Raw genomic sequence first — 22,051 nt, 5'->3', positions numbered from 1 at the left:
GCTATCTGAGCAACACAAGCAGGGGCAGCAGCCCCTAGTAAACCGCCTCTCCTGGTATGTCCCACAGAGAAATTTACGGTCTGCAAATAAAAACATCCTGAAGATCCCAGGCCACAGAGAGGTTAGGCTGGCCTCAACTAGAGCCAGGGCTTTCTCGGCCGCGGCTCCAATCTGGTGGAACGCTCTGTCACAAGAGACTAGGGCCCTGCGGGACCTGACATCTTTCCGCAGGGCCTGCAAGACAGAGCTGTTCCACCAGGCCTTTGGTCAGGGCGCAGCCTGACCCCCTCCTCTGGCAATCTGCACAGAATTTTGCTTAATGGTTGCCATCAATTTGATTTTAATTTGATTTTAATTAATTTTATAATGAATGTTTTTAGAATGTTGGATTATTTTGATTGTTGTTAGCCGCCCTGAGCCCAGCTTCGGTTGGGGAGGGCGGGATATAAATAAAATTATTATTATTATTATTATTATTATTATTATTATTATTATTATTATTATATTGCTAAATACCTGTACAGTTGAAGTGTTTTAAGATACTAACAATGGAAGCCATGAAAATAAAATTACTAAGACTTGAACCATATGAGGAGTTATACAGTATTGTGAAGTCAGGCAGATGGGCCAGTAATGGACAGTAACAGGATAAAGGACAATCCCATTTGAAAGAATAACACAATTTCTAAATGACAGAATTGTACTTATATTACTTTAGTTTATAATAACACAAACCACTGTTTTCTTCTTTGTCAGCATCCTTAATATGACTTCCATGATAAACTATGTTCAACATTTCTTCTGGTTTAACTATACCAGTTAAACCAGTTATATGAATTTATGGAATTCTTCCCAATTTTGCCACATAAGGTTTACTTAGCGTAGAATTTTCAGCCTACCCTAGGCACCTTCAAACGCCACCTTCTCCCAAAATTAGTTGTAGGTCTCAAAACCATGAACCCCCTCAGAATGGCTTCCCTACTGAATCCAACAGACATGATCAGTGTGTCTCTTCTTTTACTTGTACAGACAGAGCCTTCTGTTAAAAATGTGGGCATGCGATGGAGACACCTGGTGCAGAACTCAGCAGCCAGGCTGCTCACTGGGACAAAATTGCCTAGCACTTACACCAATCCTGGCCCGAATGCACTGCCTACCAATTGGTTTCTAGACCAAAGTCAAAGTACTACTGGCTTTGGCTTATAAAACCTTCTGCAGCTCAGGATCCTAACACCTCAGGGACTGCCTCTCAACACATGAACCAACCCAGAACCTGCGTTCTTTACCTGAGACCCTTTTCAAAGTGCTCCAAGCGAGACACAGAGGATGGCAACACAAAAATGGGTCTCTCCGCTTACTGAATGCTCTCCCCAAGAAGGCCCACCTGGTACCATCACTATGTGCTTTTAGGTGCCAGGCAAAACATTATTATCCCAGGCCTCTGTATCTTAATTTTTCTATATTACTTGTGTATTTTAAGTTGTTTTATCCTTGTTTTTAGTGTTCATTTTTTGCAAGTCTCTGAGTTTCAAAAAAAGCAACTAACAACAGCAACGGCAGTCTCTACAAACACTCCACAAGCTTTGTCTCGACAGGAAAAGCTGGCTTCAACAGAAAATGCCTGACCAAGTCTTCAGGCTCTACATCCTAAATGCTAAGAAATGCATCACATATAATAAAAGAAAGGTCTGATTCTCTTCCCTTACTACTGTGAGACAGGTGTAAGGCCATCCCTGCACAATACCCCTCATGCCAAATGCAAGCTACCAAGAACAGCCAAGAACTGTTGGCTCAGAATTAAAGCGAAAATCCAGCGAAGGAATAGCTGGATCCCTCTCCCTTTCTAAAAAGTTTGACTAATTAGCCTCATCTGAATGCAAGGAATCACACAATGCTTTTTCGGCAAGCAGAGTAGGCTGCAGTTGAAAGAAAACCCAGGAATGCCTAATACCAAGATTACAATCCTCTGGAGCTGCTGCTTTACTTCCCATCCAAATAAGTACCAGGAAAGCCCTGGAAGGTTAATCCTTTAGCATCGACAGGGCTGAAGCTGTTGTTATTGGTGCTAATGGATTTTGCATTACTGTCCTGGGAAATCTTATCTAGCAACAATCAAGCCATTTTTATTCCTCTCTTGCCAAATCTGACAAAGAGCCAATATGGGGCTAGAGTTGGCCATCACACAAGTTTCCCTCTGTAGGCAACACCAGGGATAACTCAGGCTTGCTCTGTCTAGACGCCAGCATACTCAGAGCTACCACATTGTTTAAAGGAGCTTTGAAGAATAATTAAAACTGAAATGTGCCCTATTCCCCACCTCCCCCAACAGGCTTAGAGCTTTTTTCCTTAGGTCTTCCTATGGGAAGTTGACACAGTTTTATATGCAACTTAGCAAATGGCATTAACAACCAGTGAAATATTAGCTTCTATCTTGATGCTTTTGAACTAAAGCAGTTTGAGCGGGGAGGGGGGGTCACACTAAAGATGGCTGTTTTCCAAAATAACTATAAAAAACCTTGCACACTGAAAAGTGGCAAGAAATATGTCTGCCTGTACATACTAAAAACATTGTGTTCCTTAACAACATGGAGGGGGGGCAGGGGTATGGCTCACTCATGCGCAAGCAAATATGCAAGGAGAAGCAGGGAGGGAGGGCACTGCCAAGTCTTAATAGTTTTGAGGGCAAAGGTCTATAGCAGGAAGCCTCCTCCACCCCTGGAGACTCTGCCTGCCATTTAGAAGCCAACTCAATCCACAATCTATTTTTTGTTGCCCTTTTCTTCACATTTTCCAGCTCTTCAGTAACCTTTTTGAGGTACACGACCAGAATGCTACCCAGTATTGCAGCTCAACCATAGATTCGAGTAACAGAATCATGCTACTGGAAGTTCTATTCTCAATCTCTTTCCTAATGATGCCTCACAGGGAATTTTCTTTTTCACAGCTGTTGCACATTAGTTGCATCGAGCAATCTACTACAATTCCAAGGTCTCATTCCTGCTCAGTCATGGTCAATTCAGGCCCCATTAGCATTTCCTTGAAGTTACGATTTTTTGCCCCAATGTACATCACTTAACCATTGCTTTTTCTGAATTGCATTTGTGATTTTAATGCCCATTTCAGCCAATTTGGAGAGATCCTTTTGGAGTTCCTTGCAATCATTTCCCCATCATCACCTTGAACAATATGGTGTCATCAGCAAGCTTGGCCACCTTACAGATCACTTCTAACTCCAGACTATTTATGAAGAAGTTAAAAAGCAGAGGTTCCTAAACTGATTTTTGGACAAACCCACGTCTTACATCCCTCTGTTGTAAGAACTGTCCATTCCTGCTCTCTGCTTCTTGCTCTTCAAGCAGTTACTGATCCGTAACTGCTAAGCTCACTTAGGAATTTTTAAGAGACTGTATAGAAAGCATATTGAGAGTCTTAAGTATACATGCTGTACATGTGCTTATTGACATTCTCAAATAACTCTTAAGAGGCTGGTTAGATGGGTCTTATTCTTGCAGAAGCCATGCTGGAATTGCCCAGTGTATTAATTTAGTAGATGTTTGGTCCATGTGTTCTAGATGATGAATTATATGAAATAATAAATGCATGTATTCTGCACCTCTAACCTGGCATATTTGAGAAGTAATGGCCACCATGTGATTGTAATAGTATGTACTGGTTATAGGAGATGGGGAATTAATGCCAGCAAGTGGGATGAATGCTGAATCTGAGCTGAAACTTTTAACATCTGATTTCACAGAACTTTGCTCACAAGCACATTACATTAGAAAGACAAGACTACATTTATCAAAATATGACTTCCATATATATATGTGCTTTGATTTGTAAAATGAATTAATGAATGTGGCGGTCTACTAAGACCCATACCAAATCGAGCCATTTGAGAACTGCTGGTCTAAGTGGAGATCTATTCTATTTTTCACACACACTCTCTACTCATTTCACCCTCGGGAAGTTAACATTTCAGATTGAAAAATATATTTGTGGTTTCTCTGGCTTTTACCATGATGGAAAAGAGTGCCCCCCCGGGGGGGGCACCAATTCATCTTTAAGATTCAGATGCTCTTCCAAACCTGTGAAAAAGACTGAATGAATTGAGTTAGCTGTGATTCTGCCTATCATGGAAGACCAGAATGAAGAGCTCTGTGCTACTGTCTCCATCAATAATAGATTCAATACAGCACCCACTGAGTTGATTCCACAAAGGCCCCTTGATCAAATATTTATCACTTTTCCAGCGGTTTGTACAGTTAAACAATAATTTGGCAGTGTGTTTGAGTATAAATGGACTGCACCTTAAATGTCACACATTGGAGAGCTCCAGTGTAATTAATTAGCATCAGCAGTTAGTAATAGCCTTTACAATAAAAAATAAAATGTAGTTGTTTACAAGACTTCAGGAAAAGATGAGTAAGGGAAAGCAACAGAATAATCCAAAAGCTTTCCTTGGAGTTACAGAAGATTTCTGGGTTGTCGTCTTGCCTCCAAAGAACACAAAATATCAGTGTTGTAAAGCCTAGTTTATTTGCTGTTTTAAATCAATTGGCATTGGAATTTATTTATTTTTATAGTAATTTGGAATGTGCTTTCCATTAGAAGAGTGCAAATATTCAAATAAAGTGGAAACAAATAAAAATAGTATGTGCCTGAGGACTTTCAGCTGGCACCCATCTCAGAAGCCTGTGGCTGTGTTCATGGGGACAGCTAATACAGCAGCTTACATGTGCCTGAAATTAGCACATAAAACAAGAACTGCCTGGAATCTAGCCATTAACTTGTGGCAGACCTGCCACCATGAAAGGAGCACTACTCTTGTCAATGGTTAGACAGGGAAGAGTTGTGCCCTCCAAATACCCTCGCAGCAGCTCTGGCTGTTTAGGGCCAAACGAGATGTGACATTGAGAAGTGTGTCATGGGATCTGCAATTATTATTTTTTTAAGTTTAAAGGTCACCTGATCAGGACTGCAGCACCAGGAGGGGTATGTAACACATTATTCTACGCCACTTTTCTGATTAAAATCACAACACTCCAAAGCTACTATTTGCCATGTAGGGCAAAACATGCAAGTATTTACAGTGCTAGTAAGTCAGCATTTGCCCTGTAGAGAGAAAAATACCATATGGGCACCTGTGTGGCAAATAGCTTTGTGGGACTATTTTCATCAGAGGAGAGGGAGAAATATTCTCTCCCCCTGCCCCCAAAGGCTGAGCATTTGCAGTGTGCCCCTCCATTAAGCCCCATGGATATTATTCTTCAGAAGTGCTTAGGAGAATGTGTTTCTTCCACGATAAGTAGTGTTATTCCACTCATATTTCAAGTGTTCATATGTGTGCCTCCGGCAATATAAAGTACCAGACAGATTTTTTAACTTGAAGAGCCTTACACCTTGTCTTCCTTCCCCCATTGCTTTCCTCCTCAGTCAGTTCTTAGGCAAAGGGTTGACTTCCTATTCTAAGCACCCAGCAACAGCTTTAAAGATTTAACAGACTTGCCTGGCTGTCAAAATCAGCACTTACTCTAGAACTCAATTCTATATATAGACCCGTTCTACAGTTATATGTGCAAACTCGTGACAGCAGTTTGAGGTTTTTTCTACAATCAAGTGACATATAAATTTTGTGAAATAATAAATAAATAAATAAATAAATATACAGTACACTTCTCAGAAAGAGGAATCTTTCATCTCCATGCCTCCCAAATTTTGGAAAAGCTATGTTCTCGTGACATTTCTATACCACTTCACATTTTGAGGTACCTCCACATGGCAGCAAACACATGCAAGTTGACTCTAGTTGTCAGATCTCTGCTAATGAAGGAGGTCAATTAAAAACTGGCAATACCTTAAAGCAAAGGTTTGATCAGAGCAGTTTCCAGGTTTGAGGGGACCCTCAGCATGGGGCTCCCTATGTCAATGTGGCCTCCTGAACATCAGTGGGTGACCCTGCTCCTATTCATTTCCACCATGACACAGTGGCAGATGGGCAGGCATATAAACGAGGGGACAATGACTGCACTCCTCTAAAGAGCATAAGACAAGCTACCATTATCAGCACCCACAATGCCCTGCAGTGAAATAGCATTATGGCGGGCAACTTTGAGCAATTGCAGTGGGGGCTGACTGGAAAACAAGGCCTGGGTCAGCAGAAGTCAGCCTCAGCAATGGTCCAAACATGCCACCTGCTGACATCAGCCTTGGGTATGATATTGTGGCCTATTAGATCTCTTCCACTTTCATGAAGCAAAGCAAAAAGCAACACACTTACTAAACACATACATGGATACCATAATTCTACCACACCCCTCCCACGCTCCATAAGCAAGGCATACTGGCAAACCCAGTAAAATAACATGCAATACAACAAGAAGAAAATAATACTCCTTGCATATTTGTCCTCTTTAATTCATCTCCATCAGAAATCCTTATCAGGAAAAGAAATTAACACTCCTTTCTATTAAATTTTAAGCCCGAGAAACAAAAATACTCAGCAAATACTCAGCCTCATTAATTTTTTTATGAGAAACTAACTTTGTATATGACACTGTGCACTCTTTTCAGCGGAACATCTGCTTTGCAATGTCCTCAATAATGGAAGACGGCAATCAAGGGCGAACAGCAAATAGGGTGCAGCTCTGCCCCGAAATCCAAGCCCATGTGTAAGCCTCACATATTCTTCATGTTGCCAATGACAATGTAGTTATCTTAATGTCAGTGAAAATCTCCCCCTCAGTTGTTTGCATGCTACAGGTTAAGGATGAAAGTCCAATGAATTAGGCAAAACATGTAGAGCAAAAACATTGGCAAAAAGATACATACTCTTCCTCCCCAAGAACTGAATGGCTTCGTATTGGTTCAATGAATGCTGGAGTTGGGGAAAGGGTTGCAGATTGTGCCTGACTAATACAGTCATCACAGTTGTAATGGAAAGGAGAGACTGAAGGGAAACATGAGCCAATTCAAGCATAAGCCTTCAGTTCTTGACTTAATAACTGATTTGTAAAACACATACAACAGTGCGTATACAATGATTCAACATATTTCCTTTTTTCAAAAGCAAAAAACCAAGACTCCCGTGTCCTCATGTGTCCAAACTATTAGGCTACATTAGCAGTCAGGTCATACTGCAACTGGCTCACACACAAATAACTGCTTATGCAAGCTACTCATGCAAACAATGCTCTGTGGGAGTCTGGGACTCGCAAGCGATCATGGCCGTGCTGTTGTAAGTCACAGACTCACGGAAGAGGAACCGTAATCACACAAATGTTTCCTTTTTTAATACCACACTGCTCATGTCTTACTCAGCTACAAGTGATCACCAAAGAAGCTCATGTGAATAGGCTACTTGCACAAGTTTTAATTTTAATTTTTTAATTAGTTTTAAAATACACAACACTGATCTGCAACCAACGAACTTGCCTAACCCACATAAACCAGTTGCTAGTACTAAGGTGATAATTATGTTATTCTTTCCTTTCCCCTCCCAACAGTAATGCAACATGATGTGTAAGTACAGTCCAGGAGACTCCAGAGGTGATTCAATCTGTCTGTACAGATGATCAGGAGCACAATTAGTATATACAAAATCCTGAAGATCATATTTGTAAAGATGCAGCTGGCAGAGTGTTTTTCAACCCTGTGCCATTGCATTTCCACCATATGGCATAAAACCTTTTGTCCCCTGCCCCAGTTGCTTATTTCTACTATGGCTATATGCTAGACACCATTGCCACCACTTACAAAAACCTTAGTAAGTCCTTCATTCTAATGTCCTCATTTGGCCTATCCATATTGGATAGGATGCGGGTAGCGCTGTGGTCTAAACCACCAAGCCTCTTAGGCTTGCCAACTAGAAGGTCGGTGGTTTGAATCCACGCAACGGGGTGAGCTCCCATTGCTCTGTCCCAGCTCCTGCCATCCTAGCAGTTCAAAAGCATGCCAGTGCAAACAGATAAATAAGTTCTGCTGTGGTGGGAAGGTGAACAGTGTTTCTGTGTGCTTTGGCACTCGTCACAGTCCTCTGTGCGCCAGTAGCAGTTTAGTCATGCTGGCCACATGGCCCGGAAAGCTGTCTGTGGACAAACGCCAGCTCCCTCATCCTGAAGCGAAATGAGCGCCACACCTCATAGTTGCCTTTGACTGGACTTAACCATCCAGGGGTCCTTTACCTTTACCAATATGGATAACAGGGATAGTTGCACTGTAATGTCTATTGGTTCATGTAGTAATTTAGCATTTCAGCATGCAGTGCCCTCACAAATTGTACCCTGTACAATTTTTTTAAAAGTATAACCTGCTTTTTTCCACTGTGGAACTTGGTTATGGGTAGTTAATGAAAAGATTTAGCCAACTCCAGCAATATATGAACTGGTTCAGTAGTAATGACCTATACAGTATTGCCAGTTCAACTACACAGAGATCTTTTCCAGTCTGAGTGCCTTAACCAGAGAAGCTGGGGACAGAACACAATGTCTTTGTAACATCAATCATGGGATGCCATTCAATCTACATCAAACCTGCTCAGGTTTGAAAACTCAATGTAGAGTTCTTCATTGCAATCCTATACCGTACTGCACAGAAGCAAGCCCCACTGAATTCAATGGGACTTACTCCATGGTAAATATGCATAAAATTGCAGCTTTGGCAAAATTAGCCTGTGTCATCTGTAGCTCTAAAATGGCATAGATTATTCAATCAATTCTAAAAAGCCACACTTACCTTTCTTGAACTTATGTACCGGAAGCTTCTTAAGCTGATCTTTTTGAAGCCGATTCCTTCTTGCTCTGTGTCTGTCCTGGACAAATTTTGTGATCTTGAAAGAGACAGAAATAGAAGACGAAAACTTTTGAGAGTAATACACCACACAACTCAAGTCTCCTTTCATTCTGAGAACAGTTGTTCAAAAGAAGAAAGACAAAATCAGCCACATAGAAAACATGACTCAATAGTGGGAATGAAAAACCTATGTACACATCCATATCCCACACACCAGCACCTCCACAAGGTTATATTGCTTCATCTTCTCTGAAGATGTAGTTGTAAAAAGTAAAGGTAAAGGTACCCCTGCCCGTACGGGCCAGTCTTGACAGACTCTGGGGTTGTGCGCCCATCTCACTTAAGAGGCCAGGGGCCAGCGCTGTCCGGAGACACTTCCGGGTCACGTGGCCAGCGTGACAAAGCTGCATCTGGCGAGCCAGTGCAACACACGGAAACGCCGTTTACCTTCCCGCCAGTAAGCGGTCCCTATTTATCTACTTGCACCTGGGGGTGCTTTCGAACTGCTAGGTTGGCAGGCGCTGGGACCGAGCAGCGGGAGCGCACCCTGCCACGGGGATTCGAACCACCGACCTTTCGATCGGCAAGCCCTAGGCGCTGAGGCTTTTACCCACAGCGCCACCCGCGTCCCTAGATGTAGTTGTATTGGCCACTAAAGGCTACTTTGAGCAAGACCAAAGCAGCTCTAGTATAGCTAGTGGACAAGTGACGAGCTCTAAAAAAGTCACCAACAGGGTCACACTCCCCAGTCTCCCTCCTACCATCAGGTGACCAAAGCAATCTCTGGACCAAACCCAGGCTTGAAACCTGATTGACATAGATCTACACAATTACTATAATTTGAGAGTTCTGGTATTGTACAGCAACCATCTGCTCAAGCACCTTGCCTAGTGAATGGTTCTTACCCACTAGCCAAGCTGTTACAATCTTTTATGTCCAGGGATGACTTTTTCCAGGAATGTTTGCACTCCTACCTCCTTTAATGCAATGGGACTGACCCGCCCCCCTCAAAACAAAGCATTTATTTCTTGAACCAAGCTGGTCAGCTCTTACCTACACAATGTCATGTAGGAAAGATCTAACTTTGCCCATATCCTCAGGTCTCAACAAAATAATCCATCAGAACCAGATGCTCTCTGGATACATCACAGACTGAACTGCCTCAATAGTGGCTTCCAGGCTGCGGCTGATGTGAGCAATTCCACCCTCAAAGTGCATGTCCTATGAGGAGTCTTTCACTTCTTCTGCTGGGTCAAAATGCTCGTGTTGTGTAGTGGTTACAATGTCAAACTAAGACCTGAGAAAGCAAGGTTCAAATCTCCACTAGGCTATCTGGGTGACGTTGGGCAACTCACTCTCTAACTTACATCACAGGGTTGTTGTGGGGATTAAAAGGGGGGGGGGGGAAACCATGCACAACACCTTGAGCTCCCTAGATAAAATGGTGGGATAGAAATGCAATTTTTTTAAAAAAGAGGAAGGACCTAAAGCCACTAAGAAAAGGTCAGTTGGACAGCACTATGAAGATGAAATGGCAGTAGAGAAATAATGCCCTTCACCATCATCACTGCCACAGAGCAGGTTCAATAAACAGCTCTCACCTGTGTTCCATCAGATTCATTTCAAGTTTGTATTCAAGCCATCTCCCCATCTGCTTTATAGCCTTTAGCTATGGTTGCAGGAAAATAGAGCCACCGTGCTGTGGCCAGATGCAACAAATGACTCTGTAGCTCCCATGTGCTTAGAGTTGCTATGCGCTGAGTTTTTAAGTGGCTACGTATACTGAAAATGAGAATGTGCATCCATCCTTTGTGGAAAGATGCCAAAGAGGAGGCTGGGAAACTGCCCTTCTCTGCTACATCTCATGCTCTGGGCTCAGCTGTGGCCATGGAAAAATGTTGAGAGATGGAGCCTGTATAATCTTTACTGAAAGTTAAAGCCTGGATTTATCGTCTTTGGGTATCACCTCCTCTTGCTTTGCCTCTTTTCTACGATTCAGATTGATACGTACATTAGACAAACTAGACATAGTACATAGCTGTGTATTCCACAGAAAAATTCCCCAGAGGTTTGCAATTCAGTGTCTTCCTTTAATTGCACATACAGTAAGCTTATCAAAGGCAGCGTCCCCAGGGTTACAATTGTTTTTAAATAACATGTGGTGCTTCTTCCATAGGGAGTTTGAATTCCATTGTATTTGACCAGTTGTCTCCTAGCAGCTCTATTCTATGTTCTATGGTGTTACCCTCTGAGGTCAGCATTGTTTCTGGTTGTTGTTCTTTAATGTATGATAGAAGAACTGAAAGTGTAATTTCTAAGGTAAAAACATCTTTGTCCATTCAACTTCAGATGGCCAGCTCTGCTTCAAGAAATCCCCAGAAAGTTGAGGACTGTGTTTATCGCTTACATCCAGTACACTCCCACCACTGGTTTGGGAAGTGGTGTACACATGACGTTAGTCACAATCCAAATCTATCCTGCTGTTTCTTATTAAATACTGCATTTTGATGTGTGTTTTTCCCAAACCAGCTTTGATCTGAATTGAAAAAAAGAATGACCTAGCTGCATTTTAAGCGAGTAAATGAGTACACAGCCTACTTTTTTCCTTCTATAGATGAAATAAATTTGAAAAAAAGTAACTATGACATTGTAAAATCAAAAAAAGATCTAAAGTGTGTTCCTTTGTACAAGCAGATGTTTACCCCAATGAAATGAACAAGAACCCATGCATGGGCTACATATATGTGTGAGCATCAGCACTCACATAATTCTCTTAACTGGGGATATGTTGTTTAGGCTTTTTAAAAACCTATTTGTTTCTAGCATTTCGCTGTTATTCTGGCATTAATTTCTAAGCTACCTCAGCAAGGCAAAAAAGGCAAGGATTTTTTATATTGTTTTTAAAATAAAGGCATAACATGAGCATCTAACAAGAGCTGCAAGCACTTTAGGGACCACATGCAGCTTCTTTGGAAATTCTCTTTTGATGAAGGACAATTAGGAGTGTTGTAAAGGTTCCTTCTTTTTTTCAAAATTACATACAAGGAAGACACTGAACCTGCAAGGAATCAATCTAATTAAAGCTGCTGTGTCTTCAACATAACAGCAGAAAAAAATCACTGGGTATAGCATAAAACATGGTATCTTCAAAGAATTTTATAAAAAAAGTTAGGTCTAAAACGAGTAAAAGAGTTTTGTCTCTGGAGCATCTGCTGTCATCTCATCCATGAAACTTGCAAATCAAGCATGGCATCAAAGTAACATGCTTGTGTCAACTGTGATGCAGAAAACTATCAATTTCACCTGTAGCATAAAATATACAACTCCAACTGGCCTTATGGAGGGATTGCCTCAGCAGTCAGATCTGCTTTGTCTCTTTTCTGTCCTCCCTCAGCAGCGATGTCAACAGATGGGCAGGTAGGTATAGTTTGGGGGGAAATTCCTCGTGGGCCAAAGTGCACCCACTGATTGGTCATGACAGGCCCACGTGCTGGAGGTTCTCCAATTCTAACAATTCCTAAGTTCTAGAAGCTCACATGCCCTTGTTGTTCTGGGTTTGTAATTCTTTAAAATTTTAATTTACCAATGTATGAACTTCCTCCAACCTACAGAGTTCCCCAAGTAAATCATTACTTTATTCTGGAGCAGCACTGTTTCACTTCCAAACTGATAAGCACTGAGTGGTGGGAGTGACAGCTTTGAATTTTGAGAAAGGCACCGTTTAAACTTTCAGTAAGAAGGAAAGAAGGACATGCACTTTTGATCTCTTGTGGGCACCGAAGCAGATGCATACAAAGAACCTCCAGACCCACACCAGCTTCCCTTTTCATATCGACAGATGCAGAACTTCATGTTTGCAGCCCGTTGCATACATATGAATACCCATTCCCACAGAATCTCTTATTGAACTGGTGTATACATGTTGGGGATCTCAATTGGCTGACAGCTTCAAAACCATTTTTAGATATTTCTTAGTGTATGTTTTAAGAGCTTTAGTGTGCTGATTTCATTTTAAAAAAGAAGAAGCACCCTATCAAGTAAGTCGTAGGCTAAACGGATTCCAGCAATACAACAGCAGTATGTTTATATCACTTGTGGAAGGGGAGCAGGAGAGAAGGTTATACTTACCATAAAAATAACAATAAGGATGAGACAGATTCCCACAATAATTAGGAATGGTATTAGGTAGTACTCCAAAGGAAGGCTGAACTCTGGGATTAACAGAATATGGCCTCTGTTAAAGGGGGGGAAAGGAGAAGGATTGATAGTGAAATTCATGTTAAGGTAGCTGAATATAAATCACTCTTGCCTATGTCCTATATCCACATTCTTCCCCCGACAAAAAAGGTTGTGCCACATTTTATTGAAGTATTTAAATCTGAATCACACTTTATTGATTTAAAAATCCATATAAAGTTTGAAAAATCACTAGATAATAACAGTTCACAAACAACTAAAATAAAAGTAAATCTTTGCATACCCTTTCTCATAGGTGAATTCTTTAAGAGACTTAGCTGATGTTTCACCAATAAAGACAGATGGAATGTCAATCTTCTTTAAAACTTCAACTGTTCAAAGAGAGAGGACAGAAAGGGAGAAAAGATGAGCAACAATATACAGTTTATGAGTGCTGTATACTACTATATATGGGTATAATACTAGTGACAATTGGTGAATATAAGCAAATCACTTGCAAAGGCACCTTTAATAAAATAATTGTTCAGGTACTTTTTGCGTGGGTGTGCTGTGAAAAATCCATTTCCTTCAATAGTATTTCACATGGACACAGTAACATGTAAATGATCCTTACCCCACATGACCACATAATAAGAATGCATGTCCCCTCTGTTGTCTGGAACATCCTAGCAATAGCCTGCATACAACTGTGCCTTGCAGTGGGTAATGAACACCCCCCGGTGTAATTGCTTCTGTGTGAACAGCCACAGTAAGAAAGAACTTTCTGGTGGTGTGCAAGTAGGTACAGTAATTTCTGACCTCGATCAAAAGTAACTCCAAGTGTGATGGGAGATGCAGCAAGGAGGGGCTGCACAACAAACATGTCTCTCATGTTTCCTACTCCTCACCACCTCTGTTACATGTGAAATAGTGTGCTTTCATATCTTGCAAAAACCTCTAATGTCATGTGCAAATACAAGTATGCTGCTCACAACTGCTTTTCTTGTGCCTATGCAGCCATTTTCCAATCACTTACAAAACCACGTTTTAGGAATGCAAGATCTGATGATGTGATACACCAAAAGCAGAGTTACAATCTAAGACAGAATATCTTGTTCGTCCCTTGCTTCAATACTTCCAAATACGAACACAGTTGGGAGTGGTCATAAGAAATTTTGAAACAAGGTGTCCAATGATACTCAACTCTTAATTCTCTGTAACATCCGAACTGGAAATGGCTGCACAATACTGGACTGGTGTCTGGATGCAGTGGTAGGCTGAATGAGTCTGAATCCTGGCAAGACAGAGGTTCTATGGGCAAGTGGTTCCCAGGTTTCTAAGATTTGCTCATTTTATTATGTCCGTTACAGGCTATGCTAGTATGCCCTCTAGTGGTATTGCTAGTTGACTTACACCAGCTGTATGTACCTGCTCTGCAAGCACATGGGCTTATAAGAGCAAAAGTATTGATCACTGCATAATGAAAGAGCATTAAATCTCCATTTATAGCAGCGTGTCAGGGTGTGAGAGGTTCTAGTATTTGACAGAACCCCAGTTATAAGGACTATTGTTGGAAATGTGGGTGTCCTTCATGACCTTCACTAAAGCAAAACAGAACTGACATTCCAGGCCTAAAAGTTTTAGCAGCATTTTTATTATGCATCTGCTGGAGCACTTTGGCTATGTAAAATGCTTGGTATTTGGCTCTGACAAGTTACTGTCTCTGAACTGGCCTTCTTACTGCAGAAGATGGATTCCACACATTACATATTTGTACTCTACAACCACCAGTACTTTCAAGAAATTCATGTCAATTAGTTCCCTCCACCCCCTGTTGAATTTTATTGCAATTTTAAAAAAAACACTGAGAACAACAACAACAAAAGTTTTAAAAACATGAAAGGAGGAAAATAAGTGAAGGAAAGTGGCCCTCAGGAGAACACAGCACTATAAAGCGTATTGCAACAAAAATAGTATGTATTTTAGATACATATCTTTCTATCTATCTATCTATCTATCTATCTATCTATCTATCTATCTATCTTTGGCATTTATATACCACCCAGTCTATTATGCCCTCTTGTCATACAGTTATATCTTGATCACCTTTACTGATTTCAGTCCTTTTTAAGGAGGAGGGCTAAACATCTGACAGGCTTACAATCTTCAAAACATTAGCAGGACCGAAAATGTTACTTCCAACTGGCTGAGTTGGAAGTAAATGAATTTTCATTTGAATTGTAGACATTCTGAAGCTTCTGCTTTGATTGTTGCAAAGAGTGGGAGAATGTCATCAAGCAAGATACCTGTACTTACTGTCTTGAGATCCCATGCTAATGAGGTCATCGGAATCAACATTGTGAACTATGGCTGCCTTATAGCCAGCTCTTTGTGCGTTCAGAACCTGTGAGCCAAACAAAATGCCTGTCAACAAAAAAACTGCACAGAACTGAGAAATTAACTCAGAACATTTTGTGCATAAGAACATTAGCAAATATTAAAGATATTAGCAAGTTCCCTTTCATTCATGCAGTATTCAAATTGCTACACAAAATATATCCATATATCCACCTTCCCTTCTCCCATTTTATCATCACTACAAGCTTGTGAAATAGGTAAGTTGGGCTGAAAGACAGTAACAGGCTCAAGATCACCCAGTGAGTTTATGAGTAAGTAGGGAATTTGAACTCTGGTCTCAGTCCAGCATTCTAATCACACCACCACACCGGAAGTATACTATCCTTTGTGCACTAGCTGGTCTCTAAGGTGCTATTGGAAGGAATTTTTTTATTTTGTTCCGACTATGGCAGACCAACACGGCTACCTACCTGTAACTAGAACCATTAATAATGTACACTATTCAGTACCCTGCATTTCCAACTGAAGTTGACTAAGTATATAGTTTATACACCAATTTGTTAACTCTGTAGAATATTTCCAGGAACTCATAGAATCATAGAGTTGGAAGAGACCACAAGGGCCATCGAGTCCAACCCCCTGCCAAGCAGGAAACACCATCAGAGCACTCCTGACATATGGTTGTCAAGCCTCTGCTTAAAGACCTCCAAAGAAGGAGACTCCACCACACTCCTTGGCAGCAAATTCCACTGTCGAACAGCTCTTACTGTCAGGAAGTTCTTCCTAATGTTTAGGTGGAATCTTCTTTCTTGTAGTTTGGATCCATTGCTCCGTGTCCGCTTCTCTGGAGCAGCAGAAAACAACCTTTCTCCCTCCTCTATGTGACATCCTTTTATATATTTGAACATGGCTATCATATCACCCCTTAACCTCCTCTTCTCCAGGCTAAACATGCCCAGCTCCCTTAGCCGTTCCTCATAAGGCATCGTTTCCAGGCCTTTGACCATTTTGGTTGCCCTCCTTTGGACACGTTCCAGTTTGTCAGTGTCCTTCTTGAACTGTGGTGCCCAGAACTGGACACAGTACTCCAGGTGAGGTCTGTTACACTGTCAACAGAATTTGGTGTCCTACTTTTATACTACTGCACTAAAAATAGCTAACAGTGATCCTAGTAACAGTCTGTTTCGGCATAATCATGCAAAAACGTTAGGCTTGATCACATTCTTCTGTTAACAGCTTTCCACTGGTGGAGGAAGGGAGGGGGAACTCCCTAATTTAATCACAGACATAACCAAATAAAATAAGCTGGTTAAAACATAAGCGTAACCAAACTATGGCTTAGCACAATTGTGTCAGGGTTCCTGGAGTCACCACTGAGTTCTTCCCACAGTTCACCTGCTGCTCCAAGCTAAGCTACAGTTTAATTTAGCGTGTCATCCATACCCAGGCTCATGATTTGTCTCCTTCAGACAAGCCATGAGTCCTGGCTCGGACAACATACTAAGTCAAAGCATGGCTTAGCCTACAGCAGTGTAGCAGGTCCAGGGGAAGTGCAAAATAGCTGTAATCTCTGCCTTGGAAGATTGCATATTCATGTCAAACCTTATACTCTCAAACTGTAGATTATTTCCTCCTCTTTCATGTGCACAGTGATAAATGGGTTAAGAATCCCTCCAAGCCTCCTCAAAATCTAGTCCTAAATCTTCATCACATGTGGTGATCTGAATTAGAACTATAAGGATTCAATGTAGCAGCATTGTAAAATTTTAAAAAATAACAATTGCAGTGTGTAATGCTCACTGCGCTAGAACAGAGCTCCCGGAAGGCAATGATGCTTTTAAATAATTTCTGTTTTCCTTTCAGGGTTTTAAAATGCTCTCACAGCTCCAATGCATTATACTGCAAGTGCCAACTGATACCAAGGCTGACCCCAAATTCCATATCAAAACATGTTCAGAGGCTTGACAACCATATGTCAGGAGTGCTCTGATGGTGTTTCCTGCTTGGCAGGGGGTTGGACTCGATGGCCCTTGTGGTCTCTTCCAACTCTATGATTCTATGATTCAGTAAGGCTTGTGCCTCTAAGAGAGCAGAGGAATCTCTCTACACATGAAACGATCTCTCATTCTGAGCCACGGCCACATAATGTGTCTCCATCACATCCCGCAAAACTGGGGAAAATGTCTTCTGGATAAACCACCCTCTCTTACTCAGCAGTTATAGTGACGTCTCTCACAAGGACAACACAGGTTAAATATATGCTGTACAGAGCTGTGGTTGCTCTTGCAACACCCCCCTCCCCAAAAAAACAACAACAACGACCTAGCTGGTCTAGGTTTATAGGCCAGCTAAGTTATGGGATGCTGAAGGTGCCCATTAAACACCAGTGCAGGGGGGGGGGATGGCCCTGTTTCCACCCCCAACAGTATATTCTTATGGTAAGCATTTGAGCCAGAGAGGAAAGATGCACCATGAGGTTAGCTCACTAACTTAATTTATACAGCAGGAGTGGAAAACCATTTCCAGCCACCAAACCACGTTAACTTGTGGGCAACCTTCTGGAGGGTATCACTTACCAGAAGTGGACAGGACCAGAGGCAAAAGTGGGCAATTTGCATCCCGCAATGCAAAAAGGCGGAGGTTTCTACACTCCATCTCTACCACCTTCACCATCACCTCTCTCCATCCAGGCAAACAAGATATATTTTCACAGTTGAAGGGCAATTCAAGGCAGCCAAGGAGCAGAACATGTGAGGGGTGTGGTCAGGGGAGTACAACCTGGGGAGACTCTAAGGGCCCCCCAACCTTGGGTTTCTCCGCCTCTGCTATACCACAAATCAAGTATTAAGGTTCAGGGCTGGCAGCCTGCCCAAACCATGAAGCCTTTAGCATCATAAAGCACAGCGAAGGAAGCTTTCAGCAGTTTTCTGTGAACCCTAAACAGCACTCCAAGGCTCCTGCTTCAATCTAGCTAGAGCAGAAACAGAAGCACTCTTGGTAGGGGCTGGGGATAAGATTGGAACACTTTGTTTCCAAAGTCCTCACAAGTAAATACATAAACACAAAACTGAACTGCTTAGATTTTGATGTCTAAACAACCATTTGATCTACCAGGCAGACATTCATGGATATTCATAACCTGCTGATCTACAAAAGAGGAAACACACACAAAAGGAGCCAGCAAAATATGCCGAAAACTCACAAGTTCACTTATTGTTTATTCAACTTAATTCCCAGATTTGTTTTCTGAATATTTCCTCTCAATAGATTGAAAGAGCTCTAAAAACAAAACTTTGTGAAAATGTGCCGCCTTTTAAAAAAACAAATCACGCAGGTTTTCCATTCAGGAATCAGAATTGATTGCAGTTGTTTTCAGCCTATTGTTTTAGTTATAGACACACAACTTCAGGAGACTTTGTTCATGCCCAAGTTCTGTGTCATCCCCAATTGCCTGCTACTTATTCTATTAGTGGATAATTTACAACCTGCCTGGGGCTCAGTAGGCATTTCTCAAGCACAAATAACCCAACTCTCCTGGCAACTGTGCTCTGCAAAGTCAATAGCATTTCTTTAGGCGTGGGCTGTCTAACTGGATCCATCAGTAGAATCTGTCCTACACTGGCGCCTCGTCTGTTGCAGTAGGTTAACCATACTGCACTTTTTACCACCAGGTCACAGCAATTATCTCCCCTAAAGGAAACTGGCATTTACATTCCTACAGCTCTTGTTGCTACAGGCATCCAAATCCTTTGGGAGATGCATAGGTTACACTTCTGGATGCTGCACAGAGAAAGCTGTCATCTGTTCCCACGGCTTGCTTTTCCACTGCAGCAAGAGATCAAATGAATGAGCTACAGGCAGTTCTCATTACTGCATTCAGCTGTGAAGTTTTGAGGCGAGATCTGTTCTATGCTGATGACACAGGATCAGAAAGCACACAAGATATGCTTCATACTTTTTCTGATTTGTGTACCACAGAAGATTTGAAGTTGAGCTAATTGTAGGATAAACTATTACAGGAATATAATATATTATTCGTTTTGTACAACACAGAATATTTTAACACAGCTATCCAGAACACACAGGTTTAGATCAACCCTCCATTCAAGACAGGCTCCTTTCCGTTGGATGATGCGAATGTTGGATGCAACTCACTGGGCCCATTTGGGCAAGCAATCATACCTCAGCATAGTAAAGCTGAGATATTGGCAGAACTGGCACTTTTACAGGTGCCACATAATACCTGCACTGCATCTATAAAAACTCAATCATTTAGTGGCAGCACTGACACTTTGGAACTCCCTGCCTATTGACCTTCACTGTATTATTTTTGGTGCCTGCTAAAGTCATTCTTATGTAGATGTGTCTACCCATATGTTTAGAAAGTCTGTATGAGTTTTGATTTGTTTTAGTCTATTCTATTGTGGTTTTAACTTTCTGTACGCTTTAAATTATGGTTGTAAATTTTGTAGTGGTCATTTTATTGTTGTAAACCACTTTGATGCTTTTTCTACAATCAAGTGGTATATAAATTTAATGAAATAAATATGAACACGCCTCACATAGCTTGGTGAGAAGGAGCTGGCACATTGGGACATCTCCATTAACTACAGCTTCCCATTAAGTCTGAACTAGGCATCAATGGGGAATGGTTTCCAAAAAAGCTAGAATATGAAGCCAACTTTAAAGCATGGCTTAATATTCTGGATAGTTTAGAAGCCATTAACCATCAATAACCAGTTCTGGTACAGCAGGAAACTATTCTTAACTAACACTTCCTGGCTCATGAGAATGGAAGAACAAATCAACTGTGTGAGTATGCAAGGTTCGTTCAAACGTAGCTGCTATCAAAATCAATTAACAAGTTTTTTTGCCCAAGTAACTAGAACAGTACAGACAATGATAATAGAAGAGAAAAAATGTGCAGTGAGTCTATATGGGTTTTTTGCAACTAAGTTTATTTATGCACATTGATTCTGTTTTAGGGAGATGTGCATGCACACCTTGGAGGACCACAAAAGTTTTGTGTACTATGGTGTATGCAGTAGTACTATAATCCCAGAACACCTAGGTAATTTACCCAGGATTTTAAGCACTGAAAATTAAAAGGCAGTGGTGGGCCACAAGTTAGCCACTCCTGCTCAAGCCCAACATTTCAGGCTTTGATTTGACAATGCTGTTTTGCTTTCCTGCTCTCACTTTCAGAGGTGACATTAGCAATGCAGCATTATAGTATTCCGTCCCATCTAACAAAAGCAACCCTAAGGCTGTCCTGCTGTAAAAATGCATGCCATTCCTTCATCTACTTGTGAAAATTTATTCCAAGATTGTTCCAGCTTCAAAGTGGCTTGCTCTTATAACAAAAATAAAAGGAGTATGGGAATCAGAAACCTATTGAATAATGAATAGCATGCCATAGTGTTAATGGTATTCAGCCCCAGAAGGGAAAGGATAATGCTACACAAAACTAAAAGAAAGGGGGAAATTTACTTTCCTGCGAGACATTTCTCTGCTGTCATTAAAGTTTTTGTAAATTAGGATCAGCCTTCTCCTAATACACTTCATCTGTTGGAATTATAGCCATCAGTGTAGTACCTAATACAAAGTGTTTATTTCAGCTTAGATTATTTATAGAATACCAAGATGCTTTAGTTTTCCATCCTGCAACTGGAAGGATGGGCAGATGATAAGAGCATGTCTAAAAACATGAGAAGAGCTCTGCTGCATCGGACCAAAGGTCCACCCACTCTCAACATCTGGTTCTCACCGTGGCCAACCAGATGCCTATGGGAAGCACACAAGCAGGACCAGAGTGCAAGAGAACTCTAAGCATGAGTGCTCCCCAGCAACTGGTATTCAGAGGCATACTGCCTTAAACTGTATTCAATGTGAACTAAGCAACAAAGTTTCATTCCATGTATCTTAAATTGGAATCCTTAGATAATGTTACATTTTATCTTTTATCCTAAACAGTGTTGTATACTGCCACACAATGGGATGCCTTTCAAGTGTTTCTGAATTTTAATCTCCATCATCCCTTACCATTGGCCATGCTGGCTGGAGCTGAGGGGAGTTGGGAAACCCGTACAGTCATACCTCGGATTGAATGTGCTTCAGGTTGAGCATTTTCGGGTTGCACTCCGCGGCAACCCAGAAGTAACGGAGTGCATTACTTCCGGGTTTCGCCGCTTGTGGATGCACAGACGCTCAAAATGACATCAAGTGCATGCGCAGAAGCGGCAAAACGCGACCCACGCACGCACAGACACGCCGTCATGTCTTACGTTCCATTCAGGATGCGAACGGGGCTCTGGAACGGATCCCGTTCACATCCCGAGGTACAACTGTATATGGAGGGAACCTCGTTGGCTACAATAACATTCCTACAATGGCAGCATAACATCAGGTGATTTGGTTTTTAATCAGTGTATGCCAACAGTAAGTCATTTAACTGGACTGCTAGGGGCACTCCACTTAAATATGGTACTCTCCTTTTATTTTTTCCATTTGGGCGTGCACAATTTTTCATTTGGTTCAACTTTGTCCACAAAAAATAATAATGCAGTATTTCCACCCACACTCCCAATACTACAGATGAGGTGAAAGCTATACAATATTCAACAAAAACATTTTATATTTTATATAAGAACCTATCCGGATCAGACAGGCATAAGAGGAAGCCATTGTTTCCTGCTACATCAGGGCTGGAGGATCTCTTTCAGTCCAA

At 41.5% G+C, this 22,051-nt stretch overlaps 1 protein-coding gene across 6 annotated transcripts in view; it reads right to left on the bottom strand.

Moving 5' to 3' along the window:
• The window catches only part of RNF13 (ring finger protein 13), a 49,993-nt gene that overhangs the window by 4,501 nt on the left and 23,441 nt on the right, over positions 1–22,051 (bottom strand). For 5 of the 6 annotated variants that reach the window (XM_053390260.1, XM_053390259.1, XM_053390264.1 and 2 more), the window contains 4 exons: positions 15,283–15,370; positions 13,271–13,358; positions 12,919–13,024; positions 8,734–8,827 (listed from right to left, as the gene is read on the bottom strand). In XM_053390260.1, coding sequence (XP_053246235.1) covers positions 8,734–8,827; positions 12,919–13,024; positions 13,271–13,358; positions 15,283–15,370 — 376 coding nt within the window. Of the gene's footprint in view, positions 1–8,733; positions 8,828–12,918; positions 13,025–13,270; positions 13,359–15,272; positions 15,371–22,051 lie in introns of those variants that run through there. The other variant, XM_053390265.1, reaches the window with a different exon arrangement.

The sequence above is a fragment of the Podarcis raffonei genome, chromosome 5 (assembly GCF_027172205.1).
Source record: "Podarcis raffonei isolate rPodRaf1 chromosome 5, rPodRaf1.pri, whole genome shotgun sequence".
Taxonomy (NCBI): domain Eukaryota; kingdom Metazoa; phylum Chordata; class Lepidosauria; order Squamata; family Lacertidae; genus Podarcis; species Podarcis raffonei.
The sequence above is the reverse complement of the archived record's forward strand: the minus strand, read 5'-3'. Positions and strand labels throughout refer to the sequence as shown.